Source organism: Bombyx mori, chromosome 11 (genome assembly GCF_030269925.1).
Source record: "Bombyx mori chromosome 11, ASM3026992v2".
Taxonomy (NCBI): Eukaryota; Metazoa; Arthropoda; class Insecta; order Lepidoptera; family Bombycidae; genus Bombyx; species Bombyx mori.
The window spans coordinates 750,627-777,147 of NC_085117.1; the positions used below are offsets into that span (position 1 = coordinate 750,627).

The 26,521-nt window shown below is 40.7% G+C and overlaps 3 protein-coding genes and 1 long non-coding RNA gene across 12 annotated transcripts in view; 2 read left to right on the top strand and 2 right to left on the bottom strand.

Annotated features, from left to right (window-relative positions):
• Nucleotides 1-26,521, top strand: part of LOC134199623 (uncharacterized) — a 500,100-nt gene that overhangs the window by 101,531 nt on the left and 372,048 nt on the right. The window lies entirely within an intron of this gene.
• Nucleotides 1,317-8,341, bottom strand: LOC105842019 (uncharacterized). The gene is made up of 5 exons (XM_021349242.3): nucleotides 8,183-8,341; nucleotides 5,561-5,647; nucleotides 4,236-4,340; nucleotides 3,113-3,174; nucleotides 1,317-2,844 (listed from the first exon to the last, which is right to left on the bottom strand). The coding sequence occupies exons 1-5, from the start codon at nucleotides 8,215-8,217 to the stop codon at nucleotides 2,624-2,626; spliced, it is 510 nt and encodes a 169-aa protein (XP_021204917.1). The 5' UTR covers nucleotides 8,218-8,341; the 3' UTR covers nucleotides 1,317-2,623.
• Nucleotides 8,901-26,521, top strand: part of Stat (signal transducer and activator of transcription) — a 37,240-nt gene continuing 19,619 nt past the window's right edge. For 2 of the 8 annotated variants that reach the window (XM_038013598.2, XM_038013603.2), the window contains exons 1-11: nucleotides 8,901-9,121; nucleotides 13,889-13,941; nucleotides 16,161-16,219; nucleotides 17,986-18,062; nucleotides 20,079-20,228; nucleotides 21,394-21,517; nucleotides 23,784-23,904; nucleotides 24,408-24,514; nucleotides 24,865-24,971; nucleotides 25,506-25,710; nucleotides 26,042-26,124. In XM_038013598.2, the coding sequence (XP_037869526.1) occupies nucleotides 16,169-16,219; nucleotides 17,986-18,062; nucleotides 20,079-20,228; nucleotides 21,394-21,517; nucleotides 23,784-23,904; nucleotides 24,408-24,514; nucleotides 24,865-24,971; nucleotides 25,506-25,710; nucleotides 26,042-26,124 (1,025 nt within the window). In that variant the 5' untranslated portion in view covers nucleotides 8,901-9,121; nucleotides 13,889-13,941; nucleotides 16,161-16,168. 8 annotated transcript variants of the gene reach the window in all.
• Nucleotides 14,529-17,698, bottom strand: LOC134199638 (uncharacterized). Its single transcript, XR_009974199.1, has 2 exons — nucleotides 16,609-17,698; nucleotides 14,529-14,703 (listed from the first exon to the last, which is right to left on the bottom strand). It is a non-coding gene; the product is annotated as an uncharacterized LOC134199638 (long non-coding RNA).

Below are 26,521 nucleotides of genomic sequence, written 5' to 3' on the forward strand. Positions count from 1 at the left end.
ATTTTAATTCAAATTTATAAAAAAATGTTTTCTATTTTTTAGTTGGATTATCTATAAAAGCGTATTTTTTTTTGTTTTTTTAAACTATTATTTATTCTTGCGAACGATGAGATGCTGATGAGATGGTACACGATTTTGAAGTCGCTGGTGGGAATCGGTCTCACTCCGAAGAACATTGAATATTTTTTCTAACACAAGACCATTTTGCAATTTGTAGTTAAGTACCCAGTAACAAGGTGTAAAGTGGCGTGCCTTCTAGGAGGCCATGTTTTTATTGTTTTTTATTGCTTAGATGACGGACGAACTCACAGCCCACCTCGTGTTAAGTGGTTACTGTAGCCCATAGATATCTACAACGTAAATGCCACCACCCACCTTGAGATATCAGTTCTAAGGTCTCAGTACAGTTACAACGGCTGCTCCACCCTTCAAACCGAAACGCATTACTGCTTCACGGCAGAAATAGGCAGGGCGGTGGTACCTACCCGCGCGGACTCACAAGAGGTCCTATCACCAGACAAGTCCAATAGGGAACTAAAATAAGCTGTTAATGACGCTGATAATGCGCATTGTATTATCGGTACGGACAATGTCTGTTGACTGGTAAGTAGTGGTAAGTTAATAAGTAAAATATACTAGATTGAGGGACAACATTATCTTTGAAATCGCTACGATAAATCGACTTTTTTAAATATAAATATCGATACTATTTGACGCTTTTACTGGTGGTAGGACCTCTTGTGAGTCCGCACAGGTAGGTACCACCACCCTGCCTATTTCTGCCGTGAAGCAGTAATGCGTTTCGGTTTGAAGGGTGGGGCAGCCGTTGTAACTATAATTGAAACCTTAGAACTTATATCTCAAGATGGGTGGCGCATTCACGTTGTAGATGTCTATGGGCTCCAGTATCCACTTAACACCATGTGGGCTGTGAGCTCGTCCACTCATCTAAGCAATAAAAAAAAAAAAAAAAACGCTGTCACAACATCCTTACTCTGATTCGGGATCCGAGTGAGATTTCTAGTCGTAGGCAGGATCTCTCAAAGATATATTGAGGAGTGAAAGGCTGTTTGGTTTAAGCGACATTTTTGCAACTTTACAGGAGAGCCATTTAAAATTTAAAATTTGGAAAAAATATCATAACCAAAAAAAACTTCCTCAGCTATTCAAATGGGGTAAACATAATTGAAGTTCAAATTAAAAACATCGAACTGTTGATGCTTGCTGATACCAAATAAAACGGACCTTTAATTACAATTAATAAATTTCGCAGGCGAAACAGAGAAAATCTCATTCATGGACATAATTAAAACGACTTTAACGATTTTATCTCGCGTTTATTTTGTTCGTTTACTTTTCAATATTCATAAAGTAAATTATTCCTCGACATTGAACATTGCCTTAATTATAGAAACACTAGAATCATCTCAAATATTAAGTGTATTATCTATGACTAGAATAAATGCTACTGAATTTTTCGAATGATATTCTTTTTTTCATCTACGGATCACACCAAAAAACATACATAGCTTCATTTGGAAAAATATCTAATTAAAAAAATACGTCTAGTGAGCATGTCTTTGTAGTCTGTGCCAAAAATTAAATTTTATGGAGGGTAGAGGTAAGGAGAAACGTCTCTGTGTGAAAAAGTATCCGTTAACCGGGTAAATTTTAAAAAAGGCGCTGAAAGTTATTAGGATAAGATAGACAAATAAAAAAGAACGAAATAACTGTAAGCACTACAAAATCACAAAAAGTATCTTATTTCAAGCTGATAAGAAAATGCAATCGATGTCTCCACGTTTTACCACAGCAATAATTTTAGGTTTTAATGACGAAATTAGTTTGGACTACGTAAACATGTGAGGTCTTGTATTTATTGTACTGTCACTAACTACTCTAGTGATTAAATGTATTTAATTTCATAATTCAGCATACTTCAATCAGTTAACAACTGCTCAATTCATATCATACCCTTTGCCTATGCTAGCACCATTCCGGAGGATTTTGAACTGTTATTTAGTGCTGAAAGTGGGACACTTTTTCAAGCTTCTCCCATAAGAGACGGTTCTTCTTACCTCTACTCTCCATATTAGCGAGTGGCGTTATGTCAAAGATGGCGCCAAAACGTTGAACTGTTAGAGTTGTCACATTTCGCTCCGCTTATGACTGCTATAATAACATCGCGCCAATCGCCACGCCGCGCTGCGTGGTGGACTCTAGTGTGCTTAGTGCGAGTTTTTTAACCTTCTCGATAGCGTAAAATTTAGCTCATATTTGTATGCAGTTGGAACAGCGCCCCTAGCGGCAAACGTACGCAAACGATCCCATTCCGTACAAATGCACTGCAAATGCACACAAATGCACTCCTAAGCACACTGATCTATAGCGTCCGCTCACAGCTGGACTCGTCCCGGGCGAGACATTTCTCCTTACCTCTACCCTCCAGTGCGCTTAGTGCGAGTTTTTTAACTTCTCGATCGCGTTAAAGTTAAACTCAAATTTGTATGGACTTGGAACAGCGTCCTTAACGAAAAGAAGCTATTCTGACTCCATACAAATTCGAGTTAACTTTTACGCGATCGAGAAGTTAAAAAACTCGCCCTAGGCATACGTACAACGTTTATAACAAGGAAGCCCGTTTTTTTGGCGACAAGTGTAGCTTCCTATTCCTGTAGTTTCTGTGCAGAGGCGACGTGGCTCTGTGCGTTGGGGATATTGGCAGTTTGCGCTGTGGCTTCACATCGACGTGGTATATCTGAGAGATACCTAAATTCCTCGTCGCTACCGGCCTGCGGGAGCTCTTCGATTTGACGCATGTAGTTGGCGAACGCGTTTGTTGATCTGAAAACGAACACTACAGTACCCGATCTGTGTGCTTAGTGCGAGCTTTTTAATGTTCTCGATAGTGTAAAAGCTAACTCATAGTATGCAGTTGAAACAGCGCCCCTAACGACAAACGTTCTAACTGCATACAAATGTGAGTTAACTTTTACGCTATCGAGAACGTTAAAAAGCTCGCACTAAACAAACTGGTAAATATCGCACATCGACTTTTAGGAAGAGAGGGTCGGCTAAATTTGGTTGTCCTCAAATCTCCTGTTTCACTCACCCTGGGCGCAAAATGTTTTCGTGTTTTCGTCTTTAGATGAACTCACAGTTTTATTTTGAATTCTGAAAAAAAAAATATAGTAGGTATTTATTTATTGGAGACATGAGTTCTTCTATCAATCTTGAAAAATTTATAGTAACTGATAAAATTGCAGGCAAAAGATTCAAAAAATTCAATGCGCTGTTCCGACCTAATCCGCACCACTCCGGATACAACAGTCTACGTCGCCATACACACCGCCAAGAGCAGAGGAAGATGGCGAAACATCATCCATAGAAGGACAATGGGAGGAGATGGTCACGACCCTCAGACATGAGGATTGCGACTCAGGAAGGAGGAGAGAGTTGTAAAGTCTTCGTTTTCATAGTACAGCGGCTGTCCCGCCTTTTAAACCTAAACGCATAACTGCTTCACGGCAGAACTAGGCAGGGCGGTGGTACCTACCCGTGCGGACTCACAAGACGTCCTACCCTCAGTAATTACGCAAATTATAATTTTGATTACAATATTACGTTACTCCTTCGCCGTGGAAGTTGTTCGTGAACTTATGTTAAGTACGTATGTCATTAGAAAGCTTGCTTCGCGCTCAGACTCGGGCGGAACGTGACACTTTTTCGTGCGTGCAGCCGGCGCTCGTCGATTTATTTTGATAAAGCGGCACGACACAAAAACCCTCTTGTCGTGGCCACCGGGAATTACCTACATACCCGATCCTGTGGACCGAATGGTAAACAGTCGACGTCGCCCTAAACACGTCATTACGGATCCTCCCGATCCATTAACGGTGCTTTTAGATACCTCAAGCACTGGTAACCGTCCTCGTCGAACCCGTCGCTTGCGACGAAGGGCTCGGCGAGTAAACTAACCCACAAACACAGCCCACTGAGTTTCTAGCCGGATCTTCTCAGTGGGTCGCGTTTCCGATCCGCTGGTAGATTCTGCGAAGCACTGCTCTTGCTAGGGCCAGTGTTTGTATCACTCCGGCTTGAACCCCGAGAGCTCATCTACACGCTAGGGTGAAAAGCTGAAATAGCGTATCAGCATAGGTAGGAAAAAAAATCGATTTACAAGACATTATCACGTCAAAATTAATATACTTAGTTAAACGACAGAAATATCAAACCTGTTGACATTTTTTTTCGTGAACATTCCGTATTTGAGGTGTGGCAACGTGGGATCTGGGATTGAACCACCGTCTACAGAAGCTTCTCGCTTATTCATTGCAACTCTGTTGAGAAGAGATTGATGGTGACAATATATCCAAGGGGGAGTTAATAATGAAATTCAATCAGGGACGTTTTGGCGGTAACTCGAAAACACACAATTTAACCGTAACTTAAGAATTATTTCATTTTGTGTTATTTCTCCAGATTTAACCTTGTGGTAACTGTGGCACCTTGGATTGTTCCTATTGTTTGGAAAAGTCCATTTTTTTTTTTTTTATTGCTTAGAAGATGGGTGGACGAGCTCATAGCCCACATGGTGTTAAGTGGTTACTGGAGCCCATAGACATCCACAACGCAAATGCGCCACCCACCCCGAGATAGAAATTCTAAGGTCTCAAGTATAGTTACAACGGCTGCTACACCCTTCAAACCTAAACGCATTACTGCTTCACGGCAGAAATAGGCAGGGTGGTGGTACCCACCAGCGCGGAATCACAAGAGGTCCTACCACGAGTAAAAACTCTCGGTACATAACCTCTATTTCTTTTAGACTTTATTACCGATTTTCATACAGAGCGAAGTATGCTGGGTTTAAGTGAAGTGAAATTAGGATAGTTTAAGCTGTTTTTAAAATCCTTCCACTTGCTTCATTGGCGCCATCTTGATTGGCTTTCTTTCAGCGGACATTTTTAATAAACTGAGATGATGCCATTTCCAAACTTTTTAATTAAAAAATTACCATTGTGATGCGCGCTTTTATACCATTACCTACTAATTATTCACGGCTTATCGTTATAATGTTGAATACTAAAAATAGTCAATAATATTTATGGCCCTATTAACACCGGACTACAGAAGTAATTCTGCGTAATTCCTATTGGATGTACGCGGTATAGCGTGAGCCCGTCTGGGGAGGTATCACCGTCCGCATATATCTGCCGCGATGCAGTAATGTGTTCTCGTTTCAAGGGTGGGGCAGCCGTTGTATTTCGATCTCTACCACTGAGTTTCTCGCTGGATCTTATTCATATGTCGCGATTCCGATCGGATGCTAGATTCAGCGAAGGCTGAGCCCCGTGAGCTCGCCATCAGTCGCAGTGAAGCCTCGCTGTTACTGACATGACAGCAAAAAGGCGATAATATCTGTGGGTCTCGTTAAGCCTTTAAAATCAAGTTGGCCATGATCTCGGTCTTCTAAATATGTGCAATTAAAAACGTAGGCTAATATAATTATTAGTGTACGATGCAGGAAAACGAATAAACAAAAAAAATGTATAAGCACTTGGACCGAAGGCGCGTTCCGTTTTTTACTATCTTACATTCGGGCGCTGCATTCGATAATGATGTCGACTGGAATTTCATTGGATGACTGGAAGATAAAAAAAAATTCTGTAATATAGAATTAGTTTTTGTTAAATTACGAAAGCAAAGGGGTCTGTGGCCATCAAAGTTGAAATTAACCCTACATGCTTTTTCTTTTAATTTGTTGTTGTAATCATAGGGTACCCCGCTGCTACATAGGGCCCTCTTTTGACCCTGTCTTGCGCTTGCTTCTTGAAATCACTCCAGGTCACGCCAGCAGTCCTCATCTCACTCTCCACAATGCGTCGTCAAGTGCATACAGGACTACCAGATCTTCTATCACGCGGCTGCCACTCAAACACAATAGCCCAAGAGCCCGCGACAGCCAGACCTTCGTTATTTTATAAAAGCTGAAAGTTTCTCTGTGTATGTCTCCAACACAGATAAGAACGACCCGCGATTATAGAGTTTCGATTGTGGTTACTTGGGCAGGTAACAGGCAGTAAAGGTATATAAAATAGTACCTTAAATTCGTTAAAGTATAAAGGTTTTTTTTTAATATTTACTCCAGAATATCTTTAGAATTCATGACATCCGTTGCCGGACACTTTTTCCAGTTGTTACCCCCTGCCAGACACCCCTAAACTTTAATAAATTTTAATTATACTTTCGTTATACTATAAAAGCTAAATTTTATATATGTTACTTAGGGACTTATAAAAATATGTTACCCCAATAGCCGGACAGTTTTAATGGTCCTTACATCTTGCCAGACACATTGAGAGCCCGCTGTAGGTGCGAGCGCGAGGTAGCAACTGTTCAAGCGGGTGTGAGCGAGATAGAGTGCTTAGTCTATTGTGATCTTTTAAGATATCCAATAAAAAAATTATTTTATTACGTTCATAGCAATATTATAGAAAATAAAAAATGTTATTTTAATATTATAAAGTACAAACAAAATATTAGATGTCAAAGAAAAATATTTAATCGTTCTTATAATTTTCCTCATTGTCGTCGATATTGAACTGATGAATAAGGCGATATCAATATCGCCTTATTCAATCGAGTCGGCCTGAGGGGCCTACGAGGGGGGGCATAGCTACTACCGTATCCGATTTGAGAGTACGAGCTAAGCGGTAGTAAGACCTTTGAGAGGGCGCGAGTCCTTCTAAGAAATCAGACCATCTGGCATCTCGGACTTCGGCGATGTGAGACTTTACGTCGCGTTGTAGGGCACGCATTCGAGTACGATTTTCCACTGTAGGATACCTGTCGTAGGCGCGGATCGAAGCGTTCTTAGCTCTAAGGAGTTCCCTAATATCGTCGGGCAATTTGAAGCGGTGAAGGAAGTCCTCCGCCACAACTTGCTTCGATGACCTATCTAATGTCGAGGTGATGTGTGACGTTACGATGTCTATGGCTTCAGCGGTATCCTGAGGAGACGGGGTAGAGTCCGGGCTAAACGGGAGCGATGGTGGATCAGATTCAGCCAGGCTAATGCCCAGCGTGTGCCAATCCACCACAGTCCTCGTGACGGGAACGGAATCGGGAGCGCGACCGAGCTTCATAATGACGGGGCGGTGGTCTGAATCTAACTCTAAAACTACTTCGATCGAGTGTAAGCGCAGAGTTACGTTTTTTAATAACGCTATGTCGAGTATATCCGGGCGATGCGCGATATTTAGCGGGTAGTGAGTCGGGGTTAGCGGAGCGATGATATCGAAGGCGAGATCATCGACTAACGCGTCGAGCCGCCTGCCATTAGGGGTTGTGGTGTGTGAGTTCCACCTGATGTGTTTACAATTTAGGTCGCCCGCCAGAATGACAGAGCTTCCCATGCCGAGTAGCGCCTCGATATCACTGCTTAGAACGGATAAATCCTATAAACGACAGCTGATTTTCAGTAAAAGATCACAATAGACTAAGCACTCTATCTCGCTCACACCCGCTTGAACAGTTGCTACCTCGCGCTCGCACCTACAGCGGGCTCTCAATGTGTCTGGCAAGATGTAAGGACCATTAAAACTGTCCGGCTATTGGGGTAACATATTTTTATAAGTCCCTAAGTAACATATATAAAATTTAGCTTTTATAGTATAACGAAAGTATAATTAAAATTTATTAAAGTTTAGGGGTGTCTGGCAGGGGGTAACAACTGGAAAAAGTGTCCGGCAACGGATGTCATGATTTCTAAAGATATTCTGGAGTAAATATTAAAAAAAAAAACCTTTATACTTTAACGAATTTAAGGTACTATTTTATATACCTTTACTGCCTGTTACCTGCCCAAGTAACCACAATCGAAACTCTATAATCGCGGGTCGTTCTTACCTGTGTTGGAGACATACACAGAGAAACTTTCAGCTTTTATAAAATAACGAAGGTCTGGCTGTCGCGGGCTCTTGCTCTACAATTCTTTTAGTTTAGTCTAATAAAAAAAACAGTTACTGTCTTCCATTACCTTACCGGAGTTGGCATGTATTGCATCGGATGCATTGCATGACCTATATGCCTGGATGAGCAACAGAATTTTAAGAAGCTTGTATTCGAATAAAAAGCTTAGGTATGTGCATAAATTTTAAGACAAAACAAACATCCTTACACAAGTTTAATCCTTTTCATTGTTTGTTTTTCCATTTTTATTTTATTTTCATTATGGGTGGGCTACAATTTTGTCATAGTTTTTGATTTTATATTTTGACAGTAACATTACAATTTCAAAGACAATTTTACGAATACAATAGGTGATTGAATTTAATGTGATTTGAACTAGAATTCTGCGTGGAAAGTGACAAATTGTATAGCGCCATCTATTGTAAAGTTCTAGAAACGTTAGTGTTTCTATACTTAAAATTATGCCGCATTTCGGGATTTTTGAGATCATTTAAAAAAATGATTTTTTGTATGCAACGTAAATTACCTGGATACATTATTTTTAATATCAGATAAATTTTGATTTTGAACATCACATGTAAGTTTTGCAATTGTTGTTTGTTGTAAATAAAATTTAATCAGCCATTTTAATTTATAGAAAAGTCAAAATGAGCTCTAAATAACTCCTTAGTCAACCGCAGAAAAATATCTAATCAAAAATGAAGAAAATCAACGCGATAATTTAGTGTTTATTCGAATTGCCAAATTCCTTTTGGAGTGCAATAAAAATTTAAGTCATTTCAATACCATTTTCAGCATTAGCAGTGTTGTTCATAGTCAACAGACTTCTGTAAAGTAAAACTAAAATTTTTTGAAATAGGTGTCCTGAAAATCTTTACATAAAAATATCAAAAATAAGTTTTTAGGTTGACATCCCTTCAAATGTCAAATTGTCAATTACCCAGCCGGTGTAGGGAGGGGAGTTATTTTTTGCACGAATTTCCTTGAATTCAGAAATGAATTCAGTTTGTTTTGTCTCATTCTAGCTTCATTATCAGATTAAAGTGTCATCTACGTGGACAAAAAGATCGTAATTATCTTATGCACCGTTTTATAATGTGAAATACTAGTGTCGTAAATAAAAACGAACTTTTGTTTTTTACTAAAAGTAAGTACACACAGGCAAAGGTCAAACTTGTTGATACAGCTAAAATTAAAGTTTTCACGTTTGTGTGCGTGGGAAACGTGCTGTGCGACGCTTGTATGTGTGTAACAACGTCAAAATTCTTGGAATTTGCTACGGACGGGAACGGGAGTTATTGCGGGTCCGCTCGATACAGCAGGTAAAATTCAAGGGCTTTAGTCCCGGACGGAAGACAACGTGAGGTCGGTGCTATTCAGGACTTTAAAAAAAACTGTTCCTTTTTCGAACTTGCAAACAGTAAAGTTTCGTTTAACTATTTTTTTTCGCATACCTACCGCGTAATAGTCAATCTTAGGATTAAAATTGTTAATTTATTACATTCAAAGCAATTTCATTGAATAACAAGGTAAATAATTCATCGAGTTACATTATTGTCATGCTATTTAGCGTGTTGATGTCTTTATGCTAGTTATTTTTAGTTTTTAATGATCAATACAGGTTATGATAAAAACTAATAGGTACTAAAGTGATCATGCAATTAATGAAAAATCAAATTTTCCATTCCAAACTGAAAACTTACAGTCTATATAAGTAAATAGTCTATACTTAATTAAATAACCAATAATATGACTATTATTATTACTCACTACTAATATTATTAAATTTAGTATTAAACATAATGAGATAAAAAAAAATTGTTTGTAAAATTGGTGTTACAGTAGATATTTGTGTAATTACTAGTGGTAGGACATCTTGTGAGTCCGCACAGGTAGGTACCACCACCGTGCCTTTTTCAGACGTGAAGAAGTAATGCGTTTCGGTTTGAAGGATGGGGCAGCTGTTGTAACTATACTTGCTTAGAACTCATATCTCAAGGTGGGTGGCGCATTTACGTTATCATCTAGGCTCCAGTAACCATTTAACACCGGGTGGGCAGTGAATTCGTCTACCCATCTAAAAAAAAAAAGGCAACCGCTTGGTGCCGTGTATGGGCATCACTGACATCTATGAGCGACGTACACTCACCATCAAGTGGGTCATATGCTTGTTTGCCTACGATTACTATCAAAAATTTGATGCGTTTGTGATTTGTGTGAAAGATAGTGTTTGGGTCGGATATTGTGGAAAGAGTGAGGGTAGGAATGTTCTCCTCCTTGCGTCGGTTTCCTCATTACTGAGGGTCGTGGTCATGGCCTTGAAACAGATTGTTTTTTATAGTGCACCGCCATCTGTTCCTATCTGCAGCTGAGTGCAGAGCATCGTGCACTGTGGTATCCAGGGCTGCACGAATCTGGTCCGTCCAACGGGTCGGGTTCCTGCCTCTTAGTCGCTTGCCTTCGACCTTTCCAGTGACCATCAATTTCTCTAAGTTGTCACTGTCTTTCCTTGCGATGTGGCCAAAGTATTCAAGAATCCTTCGCATGCAAATGGTGGAGAGTCTAGTCCGGATCTTCAACTGAGCTAGGATGGATAGATTGGTGCGGCGTGCGGTCCAGGGAATACCCAACATCCTCCTCCAGCACCACATTTCGAAGGCATCAATCCGATTGCGGTCAGCTTTCTTTATAGTCCATGTCTCTGCTCCGTATATGAATATTGAAAACACTAGTGTGCGGACTAGGTTGCTCTTGGTGTTCATAGAGATATTTTTGTCCTTCCATATTTTGTCCAGCTGAGACATGGCACCTTTTGCCATCCCAATCCGTCTACGAATTTCCGGTTCACAAGAGCCATTGTTGCTGATGTTGGAGCCCAGGTAAACAAAGTTGTCCGTTACTTCTAAATTAAGTGTACCGCTGAGCTCCAGTCTGCCTGTGCGATCAACGATCATGACCTTCGTTTTAGATCTGTTTATCGCGAGTCCGAGGTCTTTGCTAATGCGCTCCATCCTGTCCAAGAACTTGCTCATCTCGATTTCGCTGGCTGCCAGGAGAGTGGTGTCGTCAGCGTAGCGTAAGTTAGAGATTTTACAGCCTCCGACGGTAATACCACCATCCCATCCATCGCATGTTTTCCTGACGATGTATTCGCCGTAAATATTGAACAGGATGGGTGACAGGATGCAGCCCTGCCGCACGCCCTTGTGAAATTTGAACGAGTCAGATGCAGTCCTATCGATTCTCACTACTCCCTGGCTGTTGTAGTATAATGACTGAAGGAGTGCAGTAAGGTGGCGAGGGACCCCCAACTCTGTGAGGACATCCCACAAGCAGTTCCAGTCAACACAGTCAAAAGCCTTACTATAGTCAACGAAACACATGATGACCGGCGTGTCGAATTCGTAGCACTTTTCCACAATCTGTCTCACGTTCAGTATTTGCTCCCTCGTGCCCTTGCCTTTTACAAATCCAGCTTGTTCCTGCGGGATTTGCCAGTCCAAATAGTAACGAATCCTGCTGTTTATTACATGCAAAAGAACTTTGCTAGCGTGAGAGATGAGGGCCAGGGTGCGGTAATTATCACATTTTCTAGTTGAACCTTTCTTGTGCAGTGGGATAATTACAGACCGCGTCCAGTTTTTGGGCCATTCACCGTTTTGCCATACGTGATTGCAAATCTTATGGAGTACATCCAAGCCATTGTCACCAAGAGCCTTGAGGATCTCCGATGTGATATCGTCAGGTCCGGGAGCCTTCTTTGATTTGAGCCGGTCGATTGCACCCGTTACCTCTGATCTCAGAATATTAGGCTCCAATTCAAGATCTTTCCAGTCGAACCGGCTTTCGGTAGATTCATGGGGAGCTTTATAGAGTTGCTCACAGTAGCCACGCCAGCGTTCCGTGATTTCGTGCAGTTCATGCAGTGGTAGTCCTTCAGAGTTTTCTATGACCCAAGATTTGGGCTTGAATTTTCTACTTAGCAGACGGACTTTCTTGAACAGATCTGAAGTTTGCAGCTTTAGTGCGTGTGATTCCACCTCTCGACATATGCCCATAATAAATTTATTTTTGTCTCTGCGGCATTCTCTTTGGACTGCTTTACAAATCTCAGAGTATTCCCTACGTATCTCAGGATTCTGTAGGCCTCTGACTTTGACATCTTTTCTGCGCTGGATTAGGCTCCATGTTTGGTCTGTTATCCATGTGGATCTCCTGGGATCTTTTTCTCTTTGAGAGGTAACATCTACAAGGGCATCATTTATTTTACTTTCCAGATTCATCCACATAGATTCTGCATCCTCCGTCAGTGATAAAGGGGATTTGGCAAGCTTTGTTTCAATCAAATTCCGAAAATGAGCTTCTTCTATTGGATTTAGTGATCTAGGTTTGAGTCGTGAGTTTTGGTGGACAGCTTTAAGCCGGAGGGAGAAGAAGGCGACGAGCAGTGTGTGATCAGAACCACATTCGGCCCCAGGAAAGGTCTTTACATTTTTTACGGAAGATCTCCAGCGCTTGTCCACTAATACATAGTCTATCTGGTTTCTGAATCGATCGCCAGGAGATCTCCATGTGTACAGTCGCCTCTTATGGTGCTGAAACATTGTATTCGTAATACTCAGACCTCTACCAATACAGAACTCCGCAAGCCTTTGTCCACGTTCGTTTCTAGTGCCCAGACCATACTTCCCGATGACGTCGCTAGTTTCTGGAATTGATTCTGTGTTACCTATCTTGGCATTCCAGTCTCCCAAGATTACTGTGATCTGTCTACTTGGAATATCGTCTAGGGTTTTTTCAAGTGCATCGTAAAACCCATCGATATCCTCTTCCGTGGACTGAGCTGTTGGAGCATAAATTTGAACGATATTGAGGAGACAGGGTTTGGTGTTCAGCTTCATTGTTATTATCCTATCCGATACCGGATTGTATCCGAGGACAAATTTGTTCATATTCCGTGGTAAAAGTATTCCAACGCCGCTCCGGCTAGAGTCTTCTAACCCGGAGAAGTAAAGTGTGCTTCCTGACGAAGTCGTGAAATGTCCCTGGCCTCGTATATGTGTTTCGCTGAGGCCCAAGATAGGTAAGTTATGATTCTCTCTTTCTTTGTCCACTATGCTCAATTTGCCTGCTTGAAGCAGCCCATTAACGTTCCAGGTGCCAATGCGCTGATGGGATCGCATTGAGAAATTATTTCCTGTAGTTTTAGTGCCAACAGTAGCATGTCCTTCTGCAGAGGCCTGAAGGCTCGCCTCTTTGGAAGCTTCGGTAGCATACTTCACACCATCCGGCCCGGGTACCGAAAGGCGCCGGGCGTCAGCCGGATCACCCGACAAATCACTTTCAAATGTTTCTCTGTCCATGACTCTCTTGGGATGTAATTGTGGTGGGTTCCCACGTCCTTCCACATCAGTATTTCGAAGGGATTTAGTCCTTCACGGCAACTGGTCCCGCTCCGGGTCACTGGTTGGATCCGGGGGTTGGGTTATTTCCCGCCGCCCAGTGCTCGGCGTTGACATTTTACGGTAGGAATGTCCAGCTCTACTCAACCCTCCTCTTTTCTCATCCGGGCTTGGGACCGGCAATGGCAGAGTTAAAGTACTTAATTATTATTAAAAGTAGGAATGTTAGGAGCATGCAAATGTGTCTAGGTCGGATATTGTGGAAAGAGTGAGGGTAGGAATGTTAGGAGCATGCAAATGTGTCTACCCTCTAGTTTGTTTTCATACTCCGACAATACATATGGTGTCTACAGTTCTTACTGGAAATTAGAAAATGCGTTGCTCTTAAAAAAAAACAATACTGGGTTCCATTGATTTTATAACCAGTAGCGATCATCGTTGAAACATCTAAGAAATATTTGGTAATCCTAAAACTAAAAATTTAATCTAATTTGTATATTTATCGGTTCCAGGAACGAAATCTTCTAAGGACATCTTTAAATCAAACCGTCCCGTATTTAAAATAGTAAGTATAGCAGTTAGTTACAGAAAAGTATCCTAATATTATTATTTCCTTACTTGACGAATTTCTAGAAAAAATAATTTTGAAGCTACCCACATAGTTTATTATGGCTCTTAATTAAACTTAAAGAAAGATTGTACATTCGATTTTGTTATTCTGTCTTCAGATAACCTCTTTTCCGTATGCTTATTTGAGGTATAATTAAAATTGCTTAAACGGCTTGATGTCACAATGTTTTTTTTCCAGTTAATAAGTTATTTTAGACAGTTTCGAATACTGTACAGCTCTCGTGGTGACAGATGTTTATATTAAACCGTAAAATTAGTGTTAATTATGTCTATGACTCGTGAATACCGAAGTAGGTACTAAATATACTAATATAAGTATGTAATATAATATAAATATGTATAATCGCACTAGATCAGTGTTTCCCAACTTTTTTTGTGTCATGCCCCACGTTAACATTCCTAAAATGTTTATACCCCCCATACATAATTATTAACATTAAAAATTGATTTGTTCACTCAAGAAACACAAATGACAAGTTTTAGGAAGAAATCACTATGAAATTGTTATCAAAACACAATAAGTAATATTTCAAAACATATAATAAAAAAACTAAAATTCAAATTCAAAATAATTTTACTTCATACAGATTTTCTATGTTAATTTAGTGCAATTGCCCCTCCTTAATTATCAAATTACCCTCTTGTGGGGCGTTGGGTCCACGTTTGGAAACGGCACTAGATGGTTTTTGATTGCTGTCTGAAACCCATAGGCATCATAATGTAAATGAGACACACCTTCCAGTATGAGCTCGAAGTCTGAGTTGTACTGTAAAATAGCCATCAGAGCTTCATTGTAGGTATCCATTATTGCTATTTGGCAAAAGTATCGTAAAAATCTGTTGTACATTGTAAATTAGGTTATATTGGTTTACTAGTGGGAAGGCTCTTTGTGAGACCACACAGCTAGGTACCACCACTGTGCCTATATTTGACATAAAACAGTAATATCAGTCTCGGTTTGATGGAGCTGGAACTAATATATTAATAAATGTATATTGTGAACGAAATATGTTCGTTTTATATTCTGGTCGTGACTCGGTGGTGCAGTGGTTACCGGCCTTGACAGTTGCGTCAAGGGTTGTGGGTTCGATTCCCACACCGAACATTATATGATGAACATGTTTGTTTTCTCTTCCATTGGTTGTTTATTGTGTATATATCTATACTTCTATACTAGTATATAAATCTAAGGTGGTTTTTACGGATGTTCCATTATATAACTACTGAACCATGCATCCGATTGACTTGAAACTTGGTATCCATGTAGAAAATGCATGTACCTAATGGATAGGCTAATATTTATATGAGTGTTGGACTCCCTACACCAGTTGCGGGGGCGTTAATGATGAGAATCTTTGTGGGGGTGAGAAATAATAATGTTAATTTTAAATGCCCAGCGAAGCGGACGGGTACAGCTAGTTTTGTATATATGTAGTTTTTTTTTTTTTTTTTTATTGCCTAGATATGTGGACGAGCTCACAGCCCACCTGGTGTTAAGTGGTTACTGGAACCCATAGACATCTACAACGTAAATACGCCACACACCTTGAGATATAAGTTCTAAGGTCTTAGTATAGTTACAACGGCTGCCCCACCCTTCAAACCGAAACGCATTACTGCTTCACGGCAGAAATAGGCGGGGCGGTGGTACCTACCCGTGCGGACTCACAAGAGGTCGTACCACCAGTTATATTTAAATGTATGTATGTCAGTCCCTGGTACACCGTAACATGGAATCCTAATTTGGAGCCGGACAACTGAGTGATTAGTTTTTTATTTATTTTTTAATTTATTTAGTAAAGTAATGTATTTTTTTTATGAAACTATCGTTTCATTTAGCTGTATTGACATGATGGAGCGTGAATTATGCTAATAAAACATTTTAAAAATGTTTTTTTTAAATTAGGTTACATTTTTTCTTCTGTCCCATCATCAAAGGTGTCATTAGTACTATCGTCTGTCTTCGTTTTCGGAAGCGGTCTCCTAACACCCAGTATATATACATTTATTGCCCTTGCCTGATGGTGAGTGGTTACCTTCACCCATGGACTTCAGCAATGTCAAGGGCAGAGGCAAGCCGCTGCCTACCGTTCCAGTTAGTTCCCAGTTATTAAAAAAAAAGGTAATATTTCTGATGCTATATGTTTGTTTTAGAATCCACAATGACGCTGTGGACGCGAGCACAGCAGCTGCCCCCTGAGTGCCTTCAAAAGGTAAGGAATATGTCCTGGTGGTTAGTGAGTGGACAGTCCGAGATCAAAATATAAGAATTTGTGTCCAGGTCAATTTAAGACTGCATTGCTGATAAAAACGTTATTGGTATGGCTCCTATTATATTCAACAAATTGCCAAATAGTATTAAGGATCAGCCCTTAAGGAAATTTAAATAACTCCTGTCTTCGCTGTTATTTAAGAAGTGTTATTACACTCTGTTACCGATTTCCTAAATAATTGTAACACTCACCTTCATTTTTTTTCAATTTCTCTATTTTTATAATAAACTTTTGGATTGGGGATTGTGGGATTGAATATATTTTATACTAAGACCATACTTGTATCTGCATTCTATACAAATAAATGAATTTTTATTATTTTCAATTACTTTGGGTGGTGGAGCAGTCTCACTGCAAATCCACTGAGTTTCTCGCCGGATCTTCTCAGTAGGTCGCGATTCGGATCCGGTGGTAAATTCAGCGCTGCTCTTGCTAGGGCCAGTGTTAGCAAATTCTCTCAGGTTGAGCCCGTGAGTTGAAAGAGCCCTTAGTCTACCAACGATTAGGTAGTAGAAAAAAAAATTGAAGTCATGTTCTTTTTATTTCATTTTTATTGCATAGATAGTTGGTTGAGCTCACAGCCCACTTGGTGCTAAGTTGTTATCGGATCCCATAGACATCTAGTAAAATAAATAATTTTGGAGGATCTCAAAAAGTTACGTCCGGCGGCTTTGTTTCATTCTCCCACATTAGTGCACTTTCACAGATATTAAACAGTTAATAAACCACCGTTATTACACATTTAAACCTGAATAAACACTAAATAGACAAAATAAAACAAATCACAGAACTTCACTCCTCGCGTTCCCGCCAAAAAGTCCGTAAACATTTTCATTAGCTCTTCATGGTTTTGACGTTGTCAGTGGCCATAATGAAATTTTGGGGTCGTTGCCTCAGATATTTTTAGCCCGCGGCACGCTTTCGTTCTATTAACGTCATAATTTTATTATTTCACAAACTATTTTAATTTTTTTTCTACGAACCAAGTGCAATGACCTTGAAAATGCGCTCAGATCCGTTTTCTGAACGCCGCATTCATGGATAAGCCTTGAAATTTTTCGACTATCTTCATTCTTTCATGCTGTCGGTAATTAATCAAGTTTCCCCGCGAAATCGAACCAGGAATGAGGAGATTCGCAGAAGAACCAAAGTAATTAACGCAGGCCGAAGTTTTTCAAAATCGGACTGCCTGTTTTTTGGTGCCTAAATGAATCAAATAAGTTTTATAGGGATTCTGTTATTTTATTATTGATAGCCGAGTCCTGCGATGTTCCCCGCGGTTAATGTTGTGTAGCACGGGTGACGAAAAACTCAGTGGGCTGTCTGTAGGTAGCCATTAGTACAACCAGACCTTCAAACTGGGATGCTTGACTGCTTCTGGGCGGTTGAACCCATTTGAATCAAAACTGTGTTTTTTTTTATTTCCTAGATGTGTGGACGTGCTCACAGCCCACTTGGTGTTAAGTGGTTACCGGAGCCCATAGACATCTTCAACGTAAACGCCGGCACCCACCTTGAGATATGATTTATAAGGTCTCAGTATAGTTACAACGGCTGCCCCATCCTTCAAACCGAAACGCATTACTGCTTCACGGCAGAAATAGGCAGGGCGGTAGTAGCTACCCGCGCGGACTCACAAGAGGTCCTACCACCAGTAAATCCGGTGTCCAATCCGACGTTGCAACATTCCGTTTTTATTATTTAAGGTACGAATGATATACGTGGATCATTTCCCGATTGAAGTGAGGCATTGTTTGGCGTCTTGGATCGAGAGCAGAATATGGTGAGTGCCTTTTGATTTTACATGAATCATATCTTATCTATATATTAATACGTGAAGCAAAAACTTTGTATCCCTTTTTACGAAAATTGCGCGGACGAAGGAGTATGAAATTTTCCACACTTATAGATAATATAGAGAAGAAGTGCACAATGCTAATTTTTTTTTTAGAATAATGCATAAAGATACATTAAATCAATAAAGAAAACATTACCCACACTACATACCATGTATTTGACGCATGCATACTATTTGTTGTTAAACTTTTGTTCTTGACGTCTGTTGTCAAATTGAGAATAGATTAAATATTGTTTATCTTTGTTAATATTTTTTTTAGTGTAGTCTTGGCGAAATTTGTGATTATAGAAGTATAAAACACAATCATATTAGTGTACAAACTTACAATTCCAATTATAGTCGAATTTCAACTACTGCGGGACCTCTAGTATCTTTAAACTAGCAATTTTGGTATATAAAAGTATATATAATCTGAATCTCGGAAACGGCTCCAACGATTTTCATAAAATTTAGTATACATGGGATTTCGGGGGCGATAAATCGATCTAGCTACGACTTATTTTCAGAAAATCGTTGTTTTATTCGTGTTTTCAATAATAAACTTAAACAACTTTTTTTTTTAATGAAAGAAAATAACAAATAATATAATATAACATCAATATGTAATTCGTATTTAAATATGATTTCTAAAAAAACATTTAAAAAAAAAAAAAAAAACGAGCAAAGCCTAGTCTTTTTCCTATCCTAATCCTATAGTACTTTTTAATGTGAATTCTATAATTAGTCGCATGTGAAACCGATTGTTGGCGTGGCGACGCCATTCTATTTCCATAGACGTCCACTGTTGGACATAGGCCTATCCCCCAAGCCACGTCACAAAGATCGGTCTTGCGCTGCTTGCATCCAGCAGATACCCGCGATACTCTAAAATTTCCAGAAAAAACCGTAATAGATATATACAAATAACGGGTTGTTATATTTTATAATAATTAAATGCTTTACCTTTAACAACAACAAGTTTAGGGGCATCCGCTACAAGATGTCACTAGTTTCCATACAGAAAAAATATTTGTCTTCAAGTATCGCAGTTTTAGGCTCTGAGCTCCGCTTCGATCGGCTGCTCGAGTCGAAATGTCTTGTGCGACAATAGTCACTCGTGTTTATAGTAGAACAGTGGGGGTAGCTTAGTCATGAATTCTCTTGAATACAGTCTTAAACAATTATTTATATGAGTAACATTAAAGTAACTGTAAAGTAACAAGAAAATATTAACATTAACCAATCTAAGTTAACTAAACAGTGACGTTGCGCATACATCTATAATTTTGAAGTCATCGTGGCCTAAAAGATAAGACGTCCGATGCATTCGTATGTAGCGATGCACCGGTGTTCGAATCCCGCAGGCGGGTACCAATTTTTCTAATGAAATACGTACTCAACAAATGTTCACGATTGACTTCTACGGTGAAGGAATAACGTGTGATAAAAGTGAAACCCGCAAAATTATAATTTTCGTAATTACTGGTGGTAGGACCTGTTGTGAGTCCGCGCGGGTAGGTACCACCGCCCTGCCTATTTCTGCCGTGAAGCAGTAAAGCGTTTCGGTTTGAAGGGTGGGGCAGCCGTTGTAACTATACTGAGACCTTACAACTTATATCTCAAGGTGGGTGGCGCATTTACGTTGTAGATGTCTATGGGTTCCAGTAACCATTTAACATCAGGTGGGCTGTGAGCTCGTCCATGCATCTAAGCAATAAAAAAAAAAATTTGCGTAGTTACTGGTGGTTGGCTGCAATTACGCTGGTCGATTTTTTTTTATTGCCCTTGTAGGCAGACGAGCATACGTCCCACCTGATGGTGAGTGGTTACCGTCGCCCATGGACTTCAGCAATGCCAGGGGCAGAGCCAAGCCGCTGCCTACCGTATGTTGTTTGTTAGCACCAAGAGACGGCCCGCGCTGTCACTAAGCGTCGCAACTATGTAATTTTGTGGTGACGCCAGGACCGCGGAGCCGGAGGACCAGCAGCGTTCGTTCGTTAACGAACTCGTCCAGGAGATCCAGACGAACGCCGATCTGATGCTGTCCCCGGACATGTTCGTTACGAAGATGAAGCTTCTCGAAGCGGCGAAGAACTTCCACATGCAGTACAGGTATTCGCGTAGTAGTCTTACAGGTCTACCGGTTCAAGGTCAAAAGATTATAAGGATGAGAAGTAGACAGACACGTGCGTTGTTCTAAGGAAACGTTTGACACATGCTCACGAATGTTGTATATGTTATTTGTATGTAGCAGAAGTCGTGTAACTTCAACCTCAAACATTTGAGACGTCGACCTCAAGCCTCAAAGTGTTTAGTGTGATTTGTATCGACTTGTTCGCTACGTTCAGGGCGAGAGAGGGGACGGGGGAAGGCAGGGGAGGAGGATGCGCCCGCATCCTAAGAATTCGTAATTCCTCAAACAGTCGAATGACACGCATCACTTTTGTTAATATAATGTATTTTGCAAGTAATTATATAATAACGATTAAAAATAACCATCATGCGTGGTTTCTTCTTCACCATCGTCATGAACTCTACTCAAACCCAAACCACATAGCGCCAGGTCGCGAGTCAGTTTGATAGTGAGATCTGTCAACAAATCATGCTTTTATATCCTAACACCTTTGTTTGGCAATGCTGGGGTGAGCGATCCCCCGGTCCCCCTGGTCGGTCCCCATAGACCAGCGGTCGGGGAACTTTTTTAATTATTGCCCCAAAATATTTTTGTGTAACTTGATATTACCCCATGGCGAAGAGCAAAAATAAACGAAATCGCTTCTTTTTAGCATCTTTCATATTATAGCCCCCATGATAATTTGAAATCACAACGATTCTAAAGAAGTTTCACTTTAATATATTATTTTTACTCACAAAAGTTTCATTATTACCCCCCAAAATTTCATTTTTTTTTTATTGCTTAGATGTGTGGACGAGCTCACAGCCCACCTGATGTTAAGTGGTTACTGGAGCCCATAGATATTTACAACGTAAATGTGCCACCCGCCTTGAGATATAAGTTCTAAGATCTCAGTATAGTTACAACGGCTGCCCTACCCTTCAAACCGAAACGCATTACTGCTTCACGGCAGAAATAGGCAGGGCGGTGGTACCTACCCGCGCGGACTCACAAGAGATCCTATCACCAGTAAAAAAAATTCATTTTACACCATTGGGGGTAATTTACCCCGGTTCCCCGACCGCTGCCATAGGCTTTGGCAGTGGGGACCGCCATAGCCATCATCGGTGATGGACAAACAGTTGCTCGTTCGTGTTCCAGTCACGCCCCCCAGGAGCTGTACGCTTACATGAGGCGTTGTCTCGCCTTAGAGATGGAGGTCATACAGAACGCGATGGGCACTCCGTACGTGGCCCAGCCTCACACCGAGAGGAAGTACAGCGAGGTACGCCAATGTGCACTCTAATGCACTAGCAATAAGGTCCACGTTTGAACTGTGTGCTCTGTGCGAGTGTTTTAACGTTCTCGATAGCGTAAAAGTGAACTCTCACATTTGTATTGTTTTTAGATGGGTGGATCACGGCCCACCTGGTGTTAAATGATTACCGGTGCCCATAGACATCTACAACGTAAATTCCACCACCCACCTTGAGATATGAGTTCTAAGGTCTCAGTATAGCTACAACGGCTGCCCCGTTTCAAATCAAAATGAATTACTGCTTCACGGCAGAAATAGGCAGGGTGGTGGTGCTTACCCGTGCGGACTCACAAGAGGTCCTACCACCAGTAACGCGTAAAGTGTTAACTCAATTTTGTATGGAGTTGGAACAGCTTTCCTTCGTTTGTCGCTAGGGGCAGGAGGGGATGATAAAAAGCTCGCACTAAGCACACTGAGGTTTGAGCTTAGTTAGGCGTGACTTGCTGAAAATATTCCCTGTTATCACCCCCCAAAACTGTACCAAGTTCCATCTTAGGGGGGTAAGACCCCCAAACAAAACCCCCTATACGTCTACGTGTGCTTAGTGTGAGTTTTTTAACGTTCTCGATAGCGTAAAAGTTAACTCTGTATGGAGTTGGAATGTTTACCTATGTTTGCCGCCAGGGGCGCTGTTCCAACTCTACCTATACCTCGCTGTTATCATATTTGGCATCAGTTTGGATGTGTAAATAAATAATAGTTTAAAAAAAAACTAACAAAATATGTACGCTTTTATAGAAAATCCAACTAGAAAATGGTAAATAAATTTTAATAAATTTCAATTAAAAATAGTGTAAGAAAAAAGGATTTTATTGTAAAAAAGCGTGGGGTACTTTTCAGGATATTATCAAAATAACCCTTCTACTCATATCACTGTTCATAAAATCTTTATAACTACTGATATCATGCAACCCACTCTTTTTTTTTACAATAAAATAATTTTTACTTACACTATTTTAAATTCAAATTTATTAAAATTTATTTTCTTATTGAAGTGAAACTTCCTTATCGGCGTTGGAAAAAAATTTACCGTCACATTTTTCGGTTACGCGTCACATTTTTCCGTTACGCGCCATCTTTTAATTAACGGCTGTATGTTCTGAAGTATGGATGCGCATTTGAGAAACCGACCTCATGTCTCAAGGTGGGTCACGGAATACATTTTGTAATTGCAATAATCCCAGGTAACCCACTTAATATCACGTGGACCGTGCTATTATTGTTATTACGTAAAATAATAGGAAGAAAAGTACCAGGGTATTATGATATCAAAGAGATGTATTATTATAACTTTACTCTGACGTACAGCCTTCTTTATTAATTAACGGCTGTATGTTCTGAAGTATGGATTCCGATTTGAGAAATTGACCTCATGTCTCCAGGTGGATTACGGAAATCATTTTGTAATTCCAATAATCTCAGGGAGCCCACTTAATAATATCACGTGGACCGTGCTATTTATTACTGTTATTACGTAAAATAATAGGAAGAAAAGTACCAGGGTATTATGATAGCAAAGAGATTTATTAATAATTAACGGCGGTATGTTCTGAAGCATGGTTTCGGATTTGAGAAATCGACCTCATGTCTCAAGGTGGGTCAAACTTCACGAACCTCAGGAACCCCATTTAACACCACGTGGACCGTGCTATTATTATTAATTTATAGGAAGAAAAGTACCAGGGTATTATGATATCAAAGAGATGTATTATTAAAATGCTGTAATAATCTTAGTAGCAAAAAGGTAAAGTGAAATAATTGTATTATTTGTATTCATGTCTATGATAATAAAATCCTTTTGTTTAAACTTTATCTAATTTAACTTTATTTAACCAATTTCTAGAAAGTTGCATGTAGATCATTTTTCGAAAAATAAGGCCATAAACAAGTTTCACTTCTTACGTGTGTACACTAGTACACGCACACATTTATTATTTTTATTTGGATTTTCTATTCTAATCTATAAATCTATTTTGTTAGTTTTTTAAACTATTATTTATTTTCAATTTTTTAGTTGAATAATTTTTATTTTTTTATGATTGAATTATCATCCTTCCTTAATAAGTATACCAAATTTCGAGTTAATCCGAAGTTTTGTAGGGGGTCAAAATCATGTTCAAAGATTCCGTTACATACTAACATACGTACGTCTGAAGCTAATAAAAGGGTATTAAAAAAACACAACAATTTTCTTTCCGTTCAACTTCTGCTAAGGTCCGCACGTTTGTTGCAGCTGATCACGGGCCTGCAGACTGTAAGGCAAAAGGTGAACATAGCCGGCGAGGAAATCCGCAGCCTCCAGGCCAATATTGAATCCCTGTCTCTGCAGTACCACGAGTGCTTGAAGAACAAAGGTGAGAGGCCAAGATTTGCTACTTCATTATTATTATTTTGTTGCTTAGATGGGTGGATGAACTCACAGCCCACCTGGTGTTAAGTGGTTAATGGTGCCGATAGACATCTACGACGTAAATGCGCCACCCACCTTGAGATATAAGTTCTAACGTCTCAGTATAGTTACTCGGTAACCATACTCGTCGAACTCTACAAAGAGGGCGACGTACAACCTAACCCATGCATCAGCCCGCTGAGTTTCTCGTCGGATCTTCTCAGCGGGTCGCGATTCCGATCCGGTAGTCGATTCATTCGCGAAGCAGCTGCTCCTTAGTTGTTAGGTCTCCTTGGAGGCGCTCGGGCAGCTGTTAGCAAATCCCACCCCTCCTGGCTGAGCTTTTGCTCACCCACATGTCCTGGTGAAACTGGAAAGGCCTCTGGGTCACCAGTAATCTTTCAATCATAAAAAAAAAAAAGTTACAATGGCTGCCCCACCACTTGTTTTATTGTCTGATGTTGTCAGGTCACATGAACTACCTCCAGCAGCAGACGGTGACCACCGAGCGCCGCGACCTGGTGGCCTGTCTGCGCGGACAGATCGAGGACACGGAGAGGAAACTCAACGCGCTGGTGAGTGAGCGGGAGGAACGCTTGGTACCTCTGGGTCTGTGGAGGGACTTCGTTCCCTCTGTATTTTGTACCGTATGTTCCACGGGGAGTTATCTGAGGAATGGTTTGAGAAGATTCCCTTATCGCACCTCCCACCTCCCACCTCCAAGCCGTTTAGGAGTTCAGTGACATTCACACGTAAAGTAGAATTATATATACATATAAAGAGTTACATAATATAAGTGATCATAAATGAACATGAATGGTGAATGCCTCAACATGAACCTCGGTATACGCGCTGTGGTGTCCAAGGACTCCTGTAGCCGGTGCGATAAATAATAATAATTAAAAAATTCCATTACACACAACAGGTGGCGCAGATCACTCAATCTCAAATGGAGCTGGTGGACCACATGAAGGAGAACATCACGAACCTGAGGCAGCTGCAGAGCCAGGTGTTGGACGATGAGCTCATCAAGTGAGTACCCGTGAGCATAAAAAAACCAGTCAAATTCGTTTACGTTTATTTCTAATCAAAAGAGGGTAGGTGTAGTTTAACGGTAGGCAGCGGCTCGGCTCTGCCCCTGGCATTGCTGAGGTCCATGGGCGACGGTAACCATTCACCATCAGGTGGGCCCTATGTTCCGTCTGCCTACAAGGGCAATAAAAAAAAAAGAAGTGTTAGTGGTTAATTTTGAAAATACAATAATTCCCCCTATAATGCTGTAGATTGGTTCCGCGTTATATGTGTATTCCCGTATAACGCGTTTTTACGACCTCTTATAACGCGTTACGTATGAATCATTCATCGCGTTTAACCTTTAATAGTTAATTATTTTTTATTAATAAAATTTAACCTACACCTTTTAACATACAAATTTAATAATTGAATTTTGTAATTACACAATTGACACACGTGCAAAGGTCGCCCATGGACTTCAGCAATGCTAGGGGCAGAGCCAAGCCGTTGCCTACCAAATTTGTATTAGATATTTATTATATTCTGTATCAGATGGAAAAGGGAGCAACAGCTGAGCGGCAACGGGGTCCCGATGCAGTCCAACCTCAACACGATCCAGGAGTGGTGCGAGCTGCTCGCGGACCTCATCTGGACCACGCGCCAGCAGGTCAACAACGTGGCGCGCATCAACAGCAAGACCATCGTGGAGCTCCGCCAGCCGCACCTCGCCGAGATGCTGGACGACATGAGCAAGCAGGTACCGACCCCCCGCCGCCGCGAGGCTGGCTGTAGTGTTGACCGCGGGAACCCCTCTACTTCGGACCGGGTTCTGATCCCAGGTGGCAATCGGACGTCGAGTGAGAGCGCAAGGGGAGTCGTTTGGTGGGTAGGGCCCTTAAACATCCTTGGACCCGCGGGTCCTACATACCCCGCGCGACCTCTAGGCGCGGAAGCCTCACATGAGGTTCAGCCGACTGCCAAAAAACGAAAAAAAAAACAACAAAAAAACGCCCCCCGCCTTCTTCCCCCTCGCGGCCCCCCGGGGAGCAGGGTGGGGGACGGCGACTGTAGCAGCGCGTGTGTTGCAGGTGACGGGGCTGCTGTCCACGCTGGTGACGTCGACGTTCGTCATAGAGAAACAACCCCCTCAAGTAATGAAGACCAACACGCGGTAAGCGCTGCTCGTTCAAATGACAATAACTCTTAAACTGACAGACATAGAGTTGTAGATTTAATGTTTGATTGTAGCTTAGGTCAAAAGCTATCGATTATGAGTTTTGTGGTGATTTGCAATAATATTTGTTAATTTATGAAAAAAAAAAACAAAATGTGTGCAATTCACACGTGGTAGAAGTGAAACCTTCCAAAATTAAAATACAATTATCCTAAACGTCTTAAGTATATGTAAAATTTTGTCATTAGTAAATAATTGTAAGGTAGCGCCCTCTGTGAATTGATATTTTAATTTCACGTATAATCCTAAATTAAAATTCACTACAAGAGCTTTCATACACACGTTAGTATTAAAAAATCTCACAGATGGCGCTGTATTAAATAGTATGTATATT

Bases quoted from the DNA above. Each gene is read 5' to 3' on its own strand.
- LOC105842019 (XM_021349242.3), bottom strand. From the start codon at position 8,217: ATGGAAAAACAAACAATGAAAAGGATTAAACTTGT. The intron at 4,341-5,560 runs GTGCTTATACAT...TCTTCTCAACAG, and splicing joins GGAACGCGCCTTCGGTCCAA to AGTTGCAATGAATAAGCGAG. The intron at 3,175-4,235 runs GTTTGATATTTC...TTTTTTTTTCAG, and splicing joins ACGAAAAAAAATGTCAACAG to AATTCAAAATAAAACTGTGA.